At 43.0% G+C, this 14920-nt stretch overlaps 1 protein-coding gene across 1 annotated transcript in view; it reads left to right on the top strand.

Moving 5' to 3' along the window:
- The window catches only part of OTOA (otoancorin), a 92903-nt gene that overhangs the window by 73974 nt on the left and 4009 nt on the right, over nt 1–14920 (top strand). Inside the window, exons 25-27 of the mRNA XM_061600305.1 lie at nt 1603–1745; nt 3510–3646; nt 4927–5024. Coding sequence (XP_061456289.1) covers nt 1603–1745; nt 3510–3646; nt 4927–5024 — 378 coding nt within the window. The remainder of the gene's footprint in view (nt 1–1602; nt 1746–3509; nt 3647–4926; nt 5025–14920) is intronic.

Raw genomic sequence — 14920 nt, forward strand, 5'->3', positions numbered from 1 at the left:
GGCCTTCTGGTGATTGCCCTGGCCTGAGGGCACTTCAACCCTTCTTGTCAGAAGCAAATACACTAACTTAAATGTTCCTTATCCAGGCTCCATAAGCAGGTGATAAGGAATGATCCTGTCACTTCAGCTGGACCTGGGAACACCCTCATTAGCTAAGATTTCTATCTTAATTTCCAGTCAGAGAAATGTTTTGTTTGAGTGGTATGCTCCAAGCAACTTTGGTTGATACTTAAAGTATAATGCTCAATGACATCACTTGGACATAGGGTTGCCAGGTTCATGGTCTGAGACTCATCCTGTATCTTTAGGAGAAGAGAAAGCCAGCCAAGTGCAGGTGTTCTTGCAACCCTGTAATGGGAAAAACCTCAAGGTGGAATTCTCCCTTCCCCCTGCACAACTTTTAAAGATACAGAAGACCTCTTGGAGGCTGGGCCTGGCAACCAAGAAGAGGTCTTCTGTATCTTTAAAAGTTGTGCAGGGAGAAGGGAGAATTCCACCTTGTGGTTTTTCCCATTACAGTTTTGCAACAACACTTGTACTTGGCTGACTTTCTCTTCTCCTAAAGATACAGGATCAGTCTCAGGCCATGAACCTGGCAACCCTACTTGGGCATTCCCCTTATGACATCACTGGGGCAAGCCCCCATGACATCACTAAGGCCCACCCCTTGACCTGGCAATCCTACTACCAATAGAGATCCAGCAGGAACCATCCCTCTTTTTTGTCAGACTTTTTTTGAAAACTGCCCTTTTTCGACAAGCATTTTAACATGATTCCCCCCCCGCAATCTTTGATGCTTTCATTGTAGTTTTTAATGATTTTTTATGCCTTTGTATCTTGTAAGCTGCCTTGATGTACGCTTTGAAAAGTGTGGCATATAAATACGTTAATAAATAAATAATATTTAAAATGCATGCTAAAATTCATGCCTGGGCAGGATTGCCAAAATAAACAGGTACCGGGGAAAAACTGTGAAGGTGCCTGCCTAATATCAGTGGCAGAGGCATCCAGGCAGAGTGAGGGGCTGTCACAATGAAGGATTAATTCCTTGCAAATGTGGAATGAACATAATGCGGTACTTGTAAAAGTCCACAGATCAAAGCAATCAACTGGGCGCATATGGGGTAAAGCAGGGGTAGAAAATGTAGTGCTCTCCAGATTTTGCTGGACTACAACTTCTCCCATCCCTGATCATTGTCCATGCTAATAGGGGTGATGAGAGTTGCAGTCTTGCACAAACACAAAAAATCTAAAGGATAGTACATTGGCTTCCCTTGGAGTAAGGTGATCCTTCAAGTAAACTGTTTTTTTTAAAAAAAAAAAAACCTTTGAGTAAACTGCTCCTTCGCCTCTCTGACATCTTGGAAATTAATGCATAGAACATACATTGCAAATTTAAAAACAATTCTTCTCCACCTTCTGTGCAAAATGCTCTTTTATCATTATTTTGTGTGCACAAACATCTTGAGATCTGTTCTGCGCGAACGTTCTGGTTCCCATGATAATCAGTTATGCCGTAGCTTCCTGAGGTACAGAATCTTATTCTGGCTTTCAGTTTAACTGGTTTAACTGAGTTAGATATTTCTTTTGTTTGTTTTTCAGGCCAAGACCATTTTACAGGGCTTTCTGGAAGACTCAGGTCAAACAATGGACACCCTAAAAAGTTTTGATTTGGCAGGGCTAGGTGCTAATCTTTGTACTCTGAACTCCACGGAGATTGAGTCTATAAATGCAGTTGAATTCAGGTACATCATCATCTTCCTTCCATTAATGAAGCACTTCCAAAGGTTAAATAAAAAGAAGTTAATATTGTATGGTTTTATTATAATGTATTGTTCATTTCTCTGATTTTATCATGCTTTATGCTCCTAAAGTGTTGTAAGTTGCTTAAAGATTCTTTATATAGTAAGCAATTAATGAATTAAAAATATATTAACAATAATCAGCTTTTCTGAGAAATGTCCAAGATGTTTTACAAAGCTTTCTCAGGCTTATATATAAAAAAGGAACATTAAAACAAAATACAGTTAAAATCCTACTCTGAAAATGTTGGGAGGTGTTTTCATACATCAGAGGTGGACAACCTTTTTCATCCCAAGGGCCACATTCCCTTGGAGACAACCTTCTGGGCACTACATGCCAGTGGTAAGTGGGGCCAGAGGCAACAAGTGGGTGGAGCAATGGATGTGACCCTTAACGTCCATTCAGTAGGCTAAATTCAGAGGTTTCTGCATATACACACACCTCTCCATTCAGACCGACAAATTATTTATTTGTTTGTTTTTATTTATTATATAATATCCCTTCCTCCTTCCAAGGTGCTCAAGGTGATGTACATGTTTCTCTCTCTCCCCCCCCCATTTCATCCTTACAACAACCCTGTGAGGAAGGTCATCAGAGTTCAAGGACACTTTCCAGCCAGGCAAAATAATGAGGAGAGTGTAGTGAAGGGCATGGTCTGGGGAGAGGGTATGTCCTGGAGAGAACCCCAAAGGCCAGATAAAGAGGCCTGGAGGGCCACATGTGGCCCTTGATGTTAACCAGGAGATCCAATCAGGGCTGATGAATAGGGCTAACCTATCAGTTCTGTGAACAACCCTGCTCCATTGACTAATGGAGTGGATTCACAATTAACACAAGGGCACTGTGCAACTTTTGACTCCTGCTGCTAACTGGAAAAAGCAGGCTTCTCCTGAACTTTATCTGAGACAGAAAATGGTACAGTATGTATGTCTGAAATGTGGTGTGTTCCCACTGTGGGCTTACTTTTAAAGATATGTATGTTTGTGTGCACCCTCAAGTTCAAGAAACTACTACATCACACAGCACATAGTTAAACTTTGGAATTCTCTACCACAAGAAGTAGCAATGACCACCAACGTGGATGGCTTCAAAACAGGGTTAGCCAAAGTCATGGAGGATAAGGCTATCAGTAGCTACTAGCCACCATGGCTATGTCCTGGCTCTGCTATCGGAGGCAGCATGCCACTGAATGCCAGTTGCTGGGAATCCCAAGAGGAAAGAGTGCTGTTGTGCTCAGGTCCTGCCTGCTGGCTTCCCAAATGTATCTCCTTGGCTTGGCCACTGTGAGAACAGGACCAAATGGACTATAGGCCTGATCCAGCAAGCTTTCCTTATGTTCTTAAGCTGTGAATCATGAATATGACGTACTTGCCCACTCAAAAATGTAAATATGTTTGGCATGAGCAATATATTAAATATTATTTGCTATCACATCTTTCTTCACTTAGTGTTCAGCTCAGATACAGGACTGCTTCACTCATGGCTTCCCCACCATCATGAGTGTCAAAAAATTTCAGGTGAAAATTGCACAAGTGTGTATGGAAGCTGCAACAGGGAGCAAAATAGATATTTCTCATGCAAACATACACGTTGTTGTCATTTGTTGTTATTGTTTCTTACAGCTCTGGAGGAATAATGTCATGCATGAGGCAGCACTAAGTCTATGTTAAAATTCAGACTTTTCAAAGACTTTCTTCCCCCTGCAGTGCTGTTGTTGCAAGAATTGGTTCTTTGCCATGTAGCCCCAGCGTTCTGAAAGAATTTAAGAAGAAGGCAGAGTCTGTTTTTGGAACTGCTACAGGGTGGGATAGATCTATATTGCAGGAAATTGGTACCATTGCAGGTAAGAAGGCTAATATCCATAACAATGATTTTCTGAGTGAAGTGGTCCACCTTATACCACATACAGTAGGGCCCCGCTTTACGACATTCTGCTTTAAGGCGTTCCGCTGATGCAGCGCCTTTCATTTTCAATTTTAAAGGTTTTTTTTCTCCTTTTGCGACGTTTTATGCCGTTTTTGCATCATTTTCGCGTGATGCGGCCCATTCAAGTCAATGGGGTTCCGCTTTATGGCGGGGGTCCAGAACGGAACCCGCCGTATAAGCAGGACCCTACTGTACCTTTGTATCAGAAGACCCAAGGAAAATTATGGATAGGTGTTGCTGGAACATAATAACTGCAAACCCTATTTCAGGTCACTATCCACCTCATATATGATGGTGGTGGGATGCAGTGGTTTCCTACAGAATGGCCAAAATCCAGGCAAGTTAAGAGCAATTAAACCAATTGAAATAAAGGTTTAAAAGTGCGTTCCTATGCATTTCTACTCAGAAAATGTCCCACTGTGTTCAATGGGATGTATTCCAGCATGAGTATAAGATAGCAGCTTAATTTAATAAGTTGTATTTATTGAAGTTTTACCTAAGTTAGTTGTGTCCATTAATTTCAATGGGTCTGCTCTTGAGTATGACTAATGTTGGATACTACCCTATGAGTTGTATCACTGCTTCTGGAATGAATTTCATTGGGTCTATTAATGGACATTAATAACTTGGGTCCATTAATTTCAATGAATGTACTCTGAGTGTGACTAACGTTGGATACATCCCTATGTTGGATTGCTGTTTCACAACATATGTGGCATCTTATTTATATGTCTTGGATGGATGTTTTGGTGTAGACAAGATTGACATTATTATGAGTGGAATATTGGGAGATGGGATTAAAATTAGGGAGAAATAACACCTTTTGCCTTTAAAATGTAAACCGCCCAGAGAGCTTCGGCTATGGGGCGGTATACAAATGTAATAAATAAATAAATAAATAAATAAAATAGAAACAAAGGAAAACAAAAACTGGATTAATAAAGTGCACTTTTACAAGGACTGCTTCATGTTGAACATTTATTAAACTGCAGAGAAGCTCCTTATTGCCTTAGAGGTCTGATTTCCCAGAGGTGTCTGAAAACATTTTAGAATCAAATATTGATCAGCTAAAGCAAAGGAGTCTCTAAAATGTACTTTTGCTCCAAATTCAGCCTAATCACAATTGTGTGACCTGATGTCTGTCTCTCTGTCTCTTTGTGTGTGTGTCTCTCTCTCTGTCTGTCTCTCTCTTTCTAGCTGGTTTAAATGGGGAAGAATTAAAAGCTCTTGATAAAGAATTGATGCCCTATTTCCACCCAACAGCAATAAAAAGTATCCATGATGAAATCTTCAAAGTAAGTATTGTGGATGTTTCAGTCCTTTTTTCATTAGTTTTACTTTGTTGTACACAAATGGCGCCATGAATGTCTACCTTCATTCAGAGGACATTATAAAGAGCTTCTTCTCAGATGCCTCTGTTAATAGTCAAGTATGGTGCAGTACAGGTATGAGGAACTTTTGGCTCTCCAATATTGCTGAACTACAACCTCCATCCCTGTCCATAGGCCATGCTTGCTGGGGTTGATGGGAATTGCAGCCCAGCAACATCTGGAGGGTCAAAGGTTCTCCACACCTGGTGCAGTAGTTAGAGTTTCAGACCAGGACCCAGGGGACTAGGGTTCAAATTCCCCCTCTGCCTTGAAGCTCACTGAGTTAGTACCACTCAGCCCAACCTTTCTGACATAGTGTTGTGAAGATAAAATGGAGGTGGGGACCCATATATACTGCCCTGTGCCTTCCTTGGAGGAAGGGCAACATATACATATAGTTAATAAGTAACTGTGGCCATGATTTATTTATTTATTTTTATTTCATTCCATTTCTATACCGCCCCTAGCCAATGGCTCTCTGGGCGGTTCACAGCAAGGAATAAAATACAATACAATAAAATAGACATCAGATAAAATCCCTAAAAAAGACAGCTTAAGCATTTAACACTTGATATAAAATTAACTTAACATTAAGCAATTAAAATGCCTGGGAGAATAAAAAGGTTTTAACCTGGCGCCGAAAAGATAGAAGAGTAGGCGCCAGGCGCACCTCATCGGAGAGACTGTTCCATAATTCGGGGGCCACTACTGAAAAGGCCCTGGATCTAGTAACAGACCTCCGAGCTTCCCTATGGGACAGGACTCGGAGGAGGGCCTTAGATGTTGAACGTAGTGAGCGGGTAGGTTCATAGCAGGAGAGGCGTTCTGCAAGGTATTGTGGTCCCGCACCGTGTAAGGCTTTATAAGTCAAAACTAGCACTTTGAATCTGGCCCGGAAACAAATAGGTAGCCAGTGCAAACGCGCCAGAACAGGTGTTATATGTGCAGACCGTCTGGTCCTCGTCAGCAGTCTGGCTGCTGCGTTTTGCACTAGCTGTAGTTTCCAAATTGTCTTCAAAGGCAGCCCCACATAGAGTGCATTGCAGTAGTCCAATCTCGAGGTTACCAGAGCATGAACGACTGAGGCGAGGTCATCATTATCCAGATAGGGGCGCAGCTGGGCTACCAACCGAAGATGGTAGAATGCATTCCGTGCCACCGAGGCCACTTGAGCCTCAAGAGACAGGAATGGCTCGAAAAGGACCCCCAAGCTACGAACCTGTTCCTTCAAGGGGAGCGTAACCCCATCCAGAACAGGTTGAACATCCACCACCTGAGTCGAGAAGGCACCCACCAACAGCGTCTCAGTCTTGTCAGGATTGAGCTTCAGTTTGTTAGCTCTCATCCAGTCCATTATCGCGGCTAGGCAGCGGTTCAGCACGTTAACAGCCTCACCTGAAGAAGATGAAAAGGAGAAATAGAGTTGCGTGTCATCAGCATACTGATGACAACGCACTCCAAAGCTCCTGATGACCGCTCCCAGCGGCTTCATGTAGATGTTAAAGAGCATAGGGGACAGGACCAATCCCTGCGGGACTCCACAATGGAGAGTCCAGGGCATCGAGTAATGTTCCCCAAGCCCTACCTTCTGGAGACGATCCACCAAGTAGGAGCGGAGCCACCGCCAAGCGGTACCTCCAACTCCCAATTCCGTGAGTCTTCCCAGAAGGATACCATGGTCGATGGTGTCAAAAGCAGCTGAGAGGTCAAGCAGAATCAACAGGGTTACACTCCCCCCGTCTCTCTCCTGACATAGGTCATCATACAGGGTGACCAAGGCTGTTTCGGTGCCGAAACCGAGTCTAAAACCGGATTGAAATGGATCCAGATAATCGGTTTCATCCAAGAGTACCTGGAGCTGGTTGGCAACCACACGCTCTAGAACCTTGCCCAGAAATGGGATGTTCGCAACCGGTCTATAGTTGTTCAGATTATCTGGGTCCAGGGAAGACTTCTTCAGGAGTGGTCTCACCACCGCCTCTTTCAGACAGCAGGGGACCACTCCCTCTCTCAAGGAGGCGTTTATCACTTCCCTGGCCCAGCCGGCTGTTCCAACCCTGGCAGCTTTCACTAGCCAAGAAGGGCAAGGATCCAGTACGGAAGTGGTTGCACGCACCAGTCCAAGTACCTTGTCAACGTCCTCAAGCTGTACCAACTGAAATTCATCCAATAAGTGAGGACAAGACCGTGCTCCGGATACCTCATTAGGTTCAACTGCCATAAAATTGGAGTCTAAGTCCCGGCGGATGCATGAGATTTTATCTTGGAAGTGCCCAGCAAACTCATTGCAGCGGGTTTGAGATGGTTCTAAGATATCCGGAGGGCTAGAATGAAGAAGCCCTTGGACAACTTTAAAGAGCTCCGCTGGGCGGTTGAGAAATGATTTAATAGTGGCAGCAAAATATTGCTTTTTTGCTGCCCTCACCGCTTCCATATACCGTTTAGTGGAAGCACTTACCAAGGCATGATTGCATCCGTCGGGAGTCCGCCTCCATCTGCACTCGAGCCTCCTCCTCTCTTGCTTCATCACTCTCAGCTCCGGGGTATACCACGGAGCTGCATGAGCTCTGCAAGGGAAAGAGCGCGCAGGAGCAATCGTGTCTACGGCCCGGGTCATTTCGGTGGTCCATAGTTCGACCAGGGCTTTGACAGGAGCGCCAGTCTTATCAGCCGGAAAAACCCCCAGAGCCCTCTGGAAACCCTGTGGATCCATTAGTCTCCGGGGTTGGACCAACTTAGTAGGTCCCCCACCCTTGCGGAGGCAAAGGGGCGCTGTAAGCCTAAACTTCAGCAAGCAGTGATCTGTCCATGACAATGTCCATGATCCAACATAGATCTTTCTGTACACAGCTGCAGTTTCTCCATTGTGAAGCTCTGGACATAAAGCACAGGATGACAGTAATGTGTTAGAATCATAGAATAGTAGTGTTGGAAGGTGCCTATAAGGCCATCGAGTCCAGCTCCCTGCTCAATGCAGGAATCCAAATCAAAGCATTCCCGACAGATGGCTGTCCAGCTGCCTCTTGAATTCCTCCAGTGTCAGAGAGCCCACTACCTCTCTAGGTCATTGGTTCCATTGTCGTACCCTCTAACAGTTAGGAGGTTTTTCTTGATGTTCAATGAAATATGGCTTTCTAGACCTTGAGGCCGTTATTCCGTGTCCTGCATTCTGGGACAATTGATAATTGATCCTGGCCCTCCTCTTTGTGGCCACCTTTCAAGTACTTGAAGAGTTCTATCATATCTCCCGTCTTCTCTTCTCCAGGCTAAACATGCCCAGTTCCTTCAGTCTCTCCTCATAGGGCTTTGTTTCCAGTCCCCTGATCAGCCTTGTTTCCTTCCTCTGAACCTATTCCACTTTGGGCTCATCTACACAGTGGTTTATCGTGTGTTTAGTGATACTCACATGTCCTTTCAATTCACATAGTTCACATGACGTTACCAGCAAACACACACTATCAAGCATTCCCCCCCCTGTAAATCTGTTCTAACCCAAACTTCTCCTAATATGAAAAGGGAAGGAAAAAAGGTCTTCAGTCTGTATCTCTCTCTAGTGCTTGCAGATGCTTTTCTCCTATGCTTTTAGGTGCATGTGTCAGTCATTCCCCTCTCCACACCAACTTCCTCCTCCTGCCTTCATTCATTTTGTTTGTTGAGGGCTGAGAAGCAACTTCCAGTGCTCTCCCTGTCAAAGAATTGTCCCCCTGGGGTCCCTTATCCTCAGCACCCCAAGGGGGATTCTTTGCTTCCGAGAACAGTCCCAACACCTTTGGGTCTATGCTTCTCAGGCAAATCCTCCCTCCTTCAGGATTAAACTCCCAGTAGTACTTTCACCATCCTCTTCCTGGTTACTTTCTCTGAGAGAGGGGATCTCAGAGACCTATGTGAGTTCCAAGGGTATTAACCCTCGTTAATCAACAGTAAGCAGTAGCATCCAGCGATCAAAGACTAGATTTAGAATCATTAGTTTCAAGCCAATACACACCATCTATAAAAGAGTAGTTTATTTAAAAGAAAATAAAAGTATATACAATAAGAGAGCAGCAATTGTTTCCTTACAGCCAATCACCCTCAGCTGGGCTACAGGAAGTGTATTGGCATAACAAAGGTGAGAGTTTCAATACAGACAAAGAAAATAACCAAGAGCTTTCTAAGCTAAGATCCTATACTTACAGTAGAATAAACCTGGTCCCCAAACGGCTTTTCCATGTCAAACTTCAGGTGAGTCGAGGTAGATGGAAATAGGGAACAACAAATGAAAGAATATCCTTCATTTTTATGGAGTTTCTCGGTCCACAGGGAGGAGGGAGGCAAATAGCCATATTCCGACCCTGCTGTGATCCACTCCTTAGAAGATAAGGGGGCTAGACAGCATCACTCAGGGGTCCTGATCTACAATACCCCCTCTTCCTGACTTTTGATCTCAGGAAGCCGATAAGGGCTAACAGCTAAGGTTCAGTTGCATCTTCCTGCAGTGTTGCAAATTGTCTGTCTGGTGCTGAGCCATGGATCTCCCCCAGTAGGGTGTCCTAGGGAATCACAGGCTCCCAGAATTCTCTGTGGTTGACCCATTTCAGCTTGACCAAAGTTAGCTATTCTTGACACTCCCCTGTTCTGCTAGCATTTTTATGTTGCTGCAAATGGTGCCTTTATTCCCCCCCCCCCAATTTGTGTGCAAAAGCATAACGCTGCTCAAACAAAGGTTTGTATTTCAGCTGTATCCTACCAGGGAAAACACAGATATTCACACTTCCAGGGTTTTTTTAAAGGAACCTGCTGCAGCATGCTTGGTTCTTGCACTGCAGTTTTGGTTCAAAAAATGAGTACAAAGTGTATATTTCAGGGGGAAATGCACAGAATATATATTTTAGAGGGGAAACATTTAAATGTGATTTTTCTGTTTGTGCGGTTTTGTTTAAAGAAATCCTCAGAAAACTGGATGAAATGCACATGACTGAACATACATGAAGTTAACACAGAATGGAAATAAACTAATCTTTTCACCCCTTGTGTTGAGTACCATATATGTTACTAAATTGCAGCTCACCACAACTCCACAGTGTTGCTTACTGATTTTTAATATCTGGGAAATAGTTTTCCAATTTTGTCATACAAGCACTAGTGGGAGGGTTGTACAAAATGGTTTGATTTCTTTGTAAAAATGGTCAAAGTCAATATTTATTCATCTTTGTAAATTCTAAATAGGGAAAGATTCACAATCCAGGACTAAAAGTTAAATTTAAAATCTGACACAGCTAATTTAAAATGAAATGTCTATGCTGACATGCTCACCTGGCAGCTCTCTCTGAACAAATTATGCCTGGGATATCATAGCTTTAAAAACAAAACAAACTTTTACAGAATTCAGGCATATGAAAAGAGTAAAAATAAAAAGTAATTTATACCTTGCAAAGAGGTTGCTTTGGTGGGAGAGAATTTGTTTTGAAAATATTAAAAAATGTTCTTCAAAATCAAGGGAAACTCAGAGGCGCTATTATAGGTATCAGTTGCACAAATTGGCATCATTGTTCTACATGGAAAGAGAATTACTGCACAATTATAATAGTAGCCAGTTTTAAAAGAAGGCTTAATAGTACAGCCACACTTGGCAGACTGTTTTGCACTGGAAGGAAAAATCTGACAGCCAAGACAGTTGATGACATCCCTTCATTTTGTGGTTCACATTGATTGCAGTATTGCTTTTCTTGTGTCACATTTTGCAAGCACGAATGAAGACAGATGGTTGATTCTAATGCTGCTGATACGAAACGATGGGGCAAAAACTGCTAGAGGATAAATTATCGTATATGGTAGACTGCCTGATGCAGGTATATTTTCTCTCCACCTCCTGCATTTAGTTTGTAGTGGAAGCAGGCTACCACACACCATCCACTTACAGCCTCCTACATTTCATACCCCCTTTAGGATGCACACCTTAACGTGGTGAGGGGGTTTGAGAGTGTTGAAGAAGCTGAGAGCAATGCCCTCAGGAGTCTAGACCAAGAGGCTAGACTCCTAGCAGGGGCACCCATGGTGGAATGGTCAAAGCTGAGACACCAGACTAAGATGCATCCAAACTCAGAGGAAGGCAATGATAAACCACCTCTGAATACCTCTTACCATGAAAACCCTGTGAACAGAGTATCCAAAATGCAACACAAGATAGTGCTGGAAGATGAGACCCCCAGGTCAGAAGGCACTCAACGAGCTACTGGGGAAGAACAAAGGACATGTACGAGTAGCACTGTGACTAATGACGCAGCTGGGTCAAAGCCGAAAGGAAGCTCAGGCTGATGCGCACAGATGCAAAAGGAGAGTCCGGAGTTGTACGATGCACACAATAGGAACATGGAATGTGAGAAGCATGAACCAGGGAAAGTTAGAAATTGTCAAGCAAGAAATGGAATGTATCAACATTACAATATTTGGTGTGAGTGAATTAAAATGGACAGGAATGGGACATTTTCAATCAGGCAACTACAAAATATTTTATGCAGAAAATGAGAAATCAAGAAGAAACAGGGTTGCTTTAATAGTGAGAAGTGATGTAGCAAAAGCAATTGTCCGGTTCACAGCGGAAACCATGAGTCAGAGACGAGGGTGCAAGGAACTCTTGCTTTATTAACGTAATGGATACATCAAAGGCTGAGCGCCTCATAGAAAGACCCTATGCTAACTCACTACAAGTCCCTAACTACCCTCTAGACATGCTCTGCAACGTGTGATGAAAGTTGACTCAGTGCCCTATTCACAGCGCAGCAGTCTTAAATAGGAGAGGTCTTGGAGCGTAACCTCTCACTCCTTCGCACACACACCCTCTGCCCTGTCCGCTTCTCCCTACGTCATGAGTGCAGTGAAGGGGGGCGAGCCTCCACGGGCTCATCTGACAGAACAGGGTCCTCATCTGCAGGCGGGGAAGCAGAGGGTTGGGAAGCGTCGGTCATCTCTAGGATACTGCTTGGCACAGGAGGAGTTACTGCTCCTTCAGAATCCTCCCCTAACGGCTCTGTGGGGGTGCTTGATGGCTGAGCGCTGTCCCATTGAGGGGCAGGGCATCCGTGGGAAATGGCTGGGTGGCTAGCTCGCTCTCTTCCTCAAGGTCTGGGCTAGACTCAACAACAGCTGGATCATCCATGCCTGCTGACGGCTGAGGCACCTGCAACTCATGCCTTCCCCCTCCTTGATCCTCAGAAGAGAGGCTGGGCTCAACACCCCTGGGCTCAACAGCAATTAGGAGCTACAACATAAGGTCTGAGTGAGTGATATCAATGAGATTAAACAGGAACCCTATTAACATAACCATCATCCAAGTCTATGCTCCAACGTCAAATGTAGAAGAAGAAGAATTGGAGAGATTTTACGCAGAAGTACAGGAGGAAATTGATCACACACCAAAACAAGATATGATGATAATCATGGGGGACTGGAATGCAAAAGTAGGGAACAGAGAAGAACTAGGAATTGTGGGGAAATGGGGCTTAGGTGACAGAAATGAAGGAGGAGAAAGTCTTATTGAATTCTGTGAAGCCAATGATTTGTTTCTTGCAAACACATTTTTTGAGTAACCAAAAAGACGACTGTACACGTGGACATCACCAGATGTTCAATATAGGAATCAAATTGATTATATAATTGGAAACAGAAGATGGAGAAGTTCCATACTTTCTGAGAAAACAAGACCAGGAGCAGACTGCAGTACAGATCATGAACTGGTCATATCGAAAATCAGAGTAAAGCTAAAGAAGAACAACAAAGCACTCATAATGCCAAAATACAATTTAAATAACATCTCAGAAGCGTATAAAGATCAAATAAGGAACAGGTTTGAGGCTTTAAACTTAGTTGACAGAGAACCAGAAGAACTATGGACTGAAGTCAGGGACATTATCAGGGAAGAATGCAAAAAGACAATACCTCTTGTTAAAAAGAGAGAAAGACCTCAATGGATGACTGAAGAAATTCTTCAAATGGTTAAAGAGAGAAGGAAATCAAAAGCAAAAGGAGATAGAAACACGGTCAGAACCCTAAATGCAACTATACAACGACTAGTACGTAGGGACAAAGAAAACTATTACAATAGTTATTGTATAGAAATAGAAAAGGACAACAAAATGGGAAGAACAAGAGCCCTATTCCAAAAGATTAGAGAAATTAAAGGGAAATTTAAACCTAGAGTAGGGATGTTGAATAATCAACAGGGGAACACACTGACTGACCGAGATGAAATAAAAGGAAGATGAAAGCAATACACTGAAGAACTCTATAAAAGACATGACAGGATGACAGATTCATTCACGGAAGAACCATATGATGAAGAACCAGAAATTTTAGAATGTGAGGTGAAAGCTGCTCTTAACATTCTTGGAAGAAACAAATTACCAGGAATAGATGGCATACCAATAGAGTTGCTACAAGCTACTGAGACTGAATCTGTCCAAATTTTGACAAGAATTTGTCAAGAAATATGGAAAACTAAACAATGGCCCACAGACTGGAAGCGTTCAATATATATCCCACTTCCAAAGAAAGGGGATCCCAGAGAATGCAGTAATTACCGAATTATTGCCTTAATATCCCATGCAAGTAATGTAATGCTCAAGATTCTACAACAAAGGCTCTTACCATATATGGAGCGAGAAATGCCAGACGTCCAAGCTGGATTTAGAAAGGGAAGAGGCACCAGAGATCATATCACAAACATACGTTGGATAATGGAACGGAGCAAGGAATTTCAGAAGAAAATCACCCTGTGCTTTACAGAGTACAGCAAAGCCTTTGACTGTGTAGATCATGAAAAACTATGGAATGCTTTAAAAGAAATGGGGGTGCCACATCTGATTGTCCTGATGCGCAACCTATACTCTGCACAAGAGGCTACTGTAAGGACAGAATATGGAGAAACCGATCGGAAAGGGTGTGAGACAGAGGTGTATTTTATCACCCTATTTGTTTAATCTGTACGCAGAACATATCATACGGAAAACGGGAATGCACCAAGATGAAAGAGGTGTGAAAATTGGAGGGAGAAAAATCAATAATTTAAGATATGCAGATGATACCATACTCTTAGCAGAAACCAGTAATGATTTGAAATGAATGCTGATGAAAGTTAAAGAGGAAAGCACAAAAGCAGGACTACAGCTGAACGTCAAAAGACTAAAGTAATGACAACAGAAGATTTATGTAACTTTACAGTTGACAATGAGGACATTGAACTTGTCAAGGATTATCAATACCTTGGTACAGTCATTAACTAAAATGGAGACCATAGTCAAGAAATCAGAAGAAGGTTAGGACTGGGTAGGGTAGCTGTGAGAGGACTAGAAAAGGTCCTCATATGTAAAGATGTATCACTGAACACCAAAGTCAGGATCATTCAGACCATGGTATTCCTGATCTCTATGTATGGATGTGAAAGTTGGACAGTGAAAAAGGTGGATAAGAGAAAAATCAACTCATTTGAAATGTGGTGCTGGAGGAGAGCTTTGCACATACCATGGCCTGTGAAAAAGACAAATAATTGGGTGTTAGAACAAATTAAACCAGAACTGTCACTAGAAGCTAAAATGATGAAACTGAGGTTATCATACTTTGGACACATCATGAGAAGACCTGATTCACTAGAAAAGACAATAGTGCTGGGAAAAACAGAAGGGAGTAGAAAAGGAGGAAGGCCAAACAAGAGATGGATTGATTCCATTAAGGAAGCCACAGCCCTGAACTTACAAGATCTGAACAGGGTCGTTCACGACAGATGCTCTTGGAGGTCGCTGATTCATAGGGTCACCATAAGTCGTAATCGACTTGAAAGCACATAACAA

The sequence above is a fragment of the Rhineura floridana genome, chromosome 17, assembly GCF_030035675.1.
Source record: "Rhineura floridana isolate rRhiFlo1 chromosome 17, rRhiFlo1.hap2, whole genome shotgun sequence".
Taxonomy (NCBI): Eukaryota; Metazoa; Chordata; class Lepidosauria; order Squamata; family Rhineuridae; genus Rhineura; species Rhineura floridana.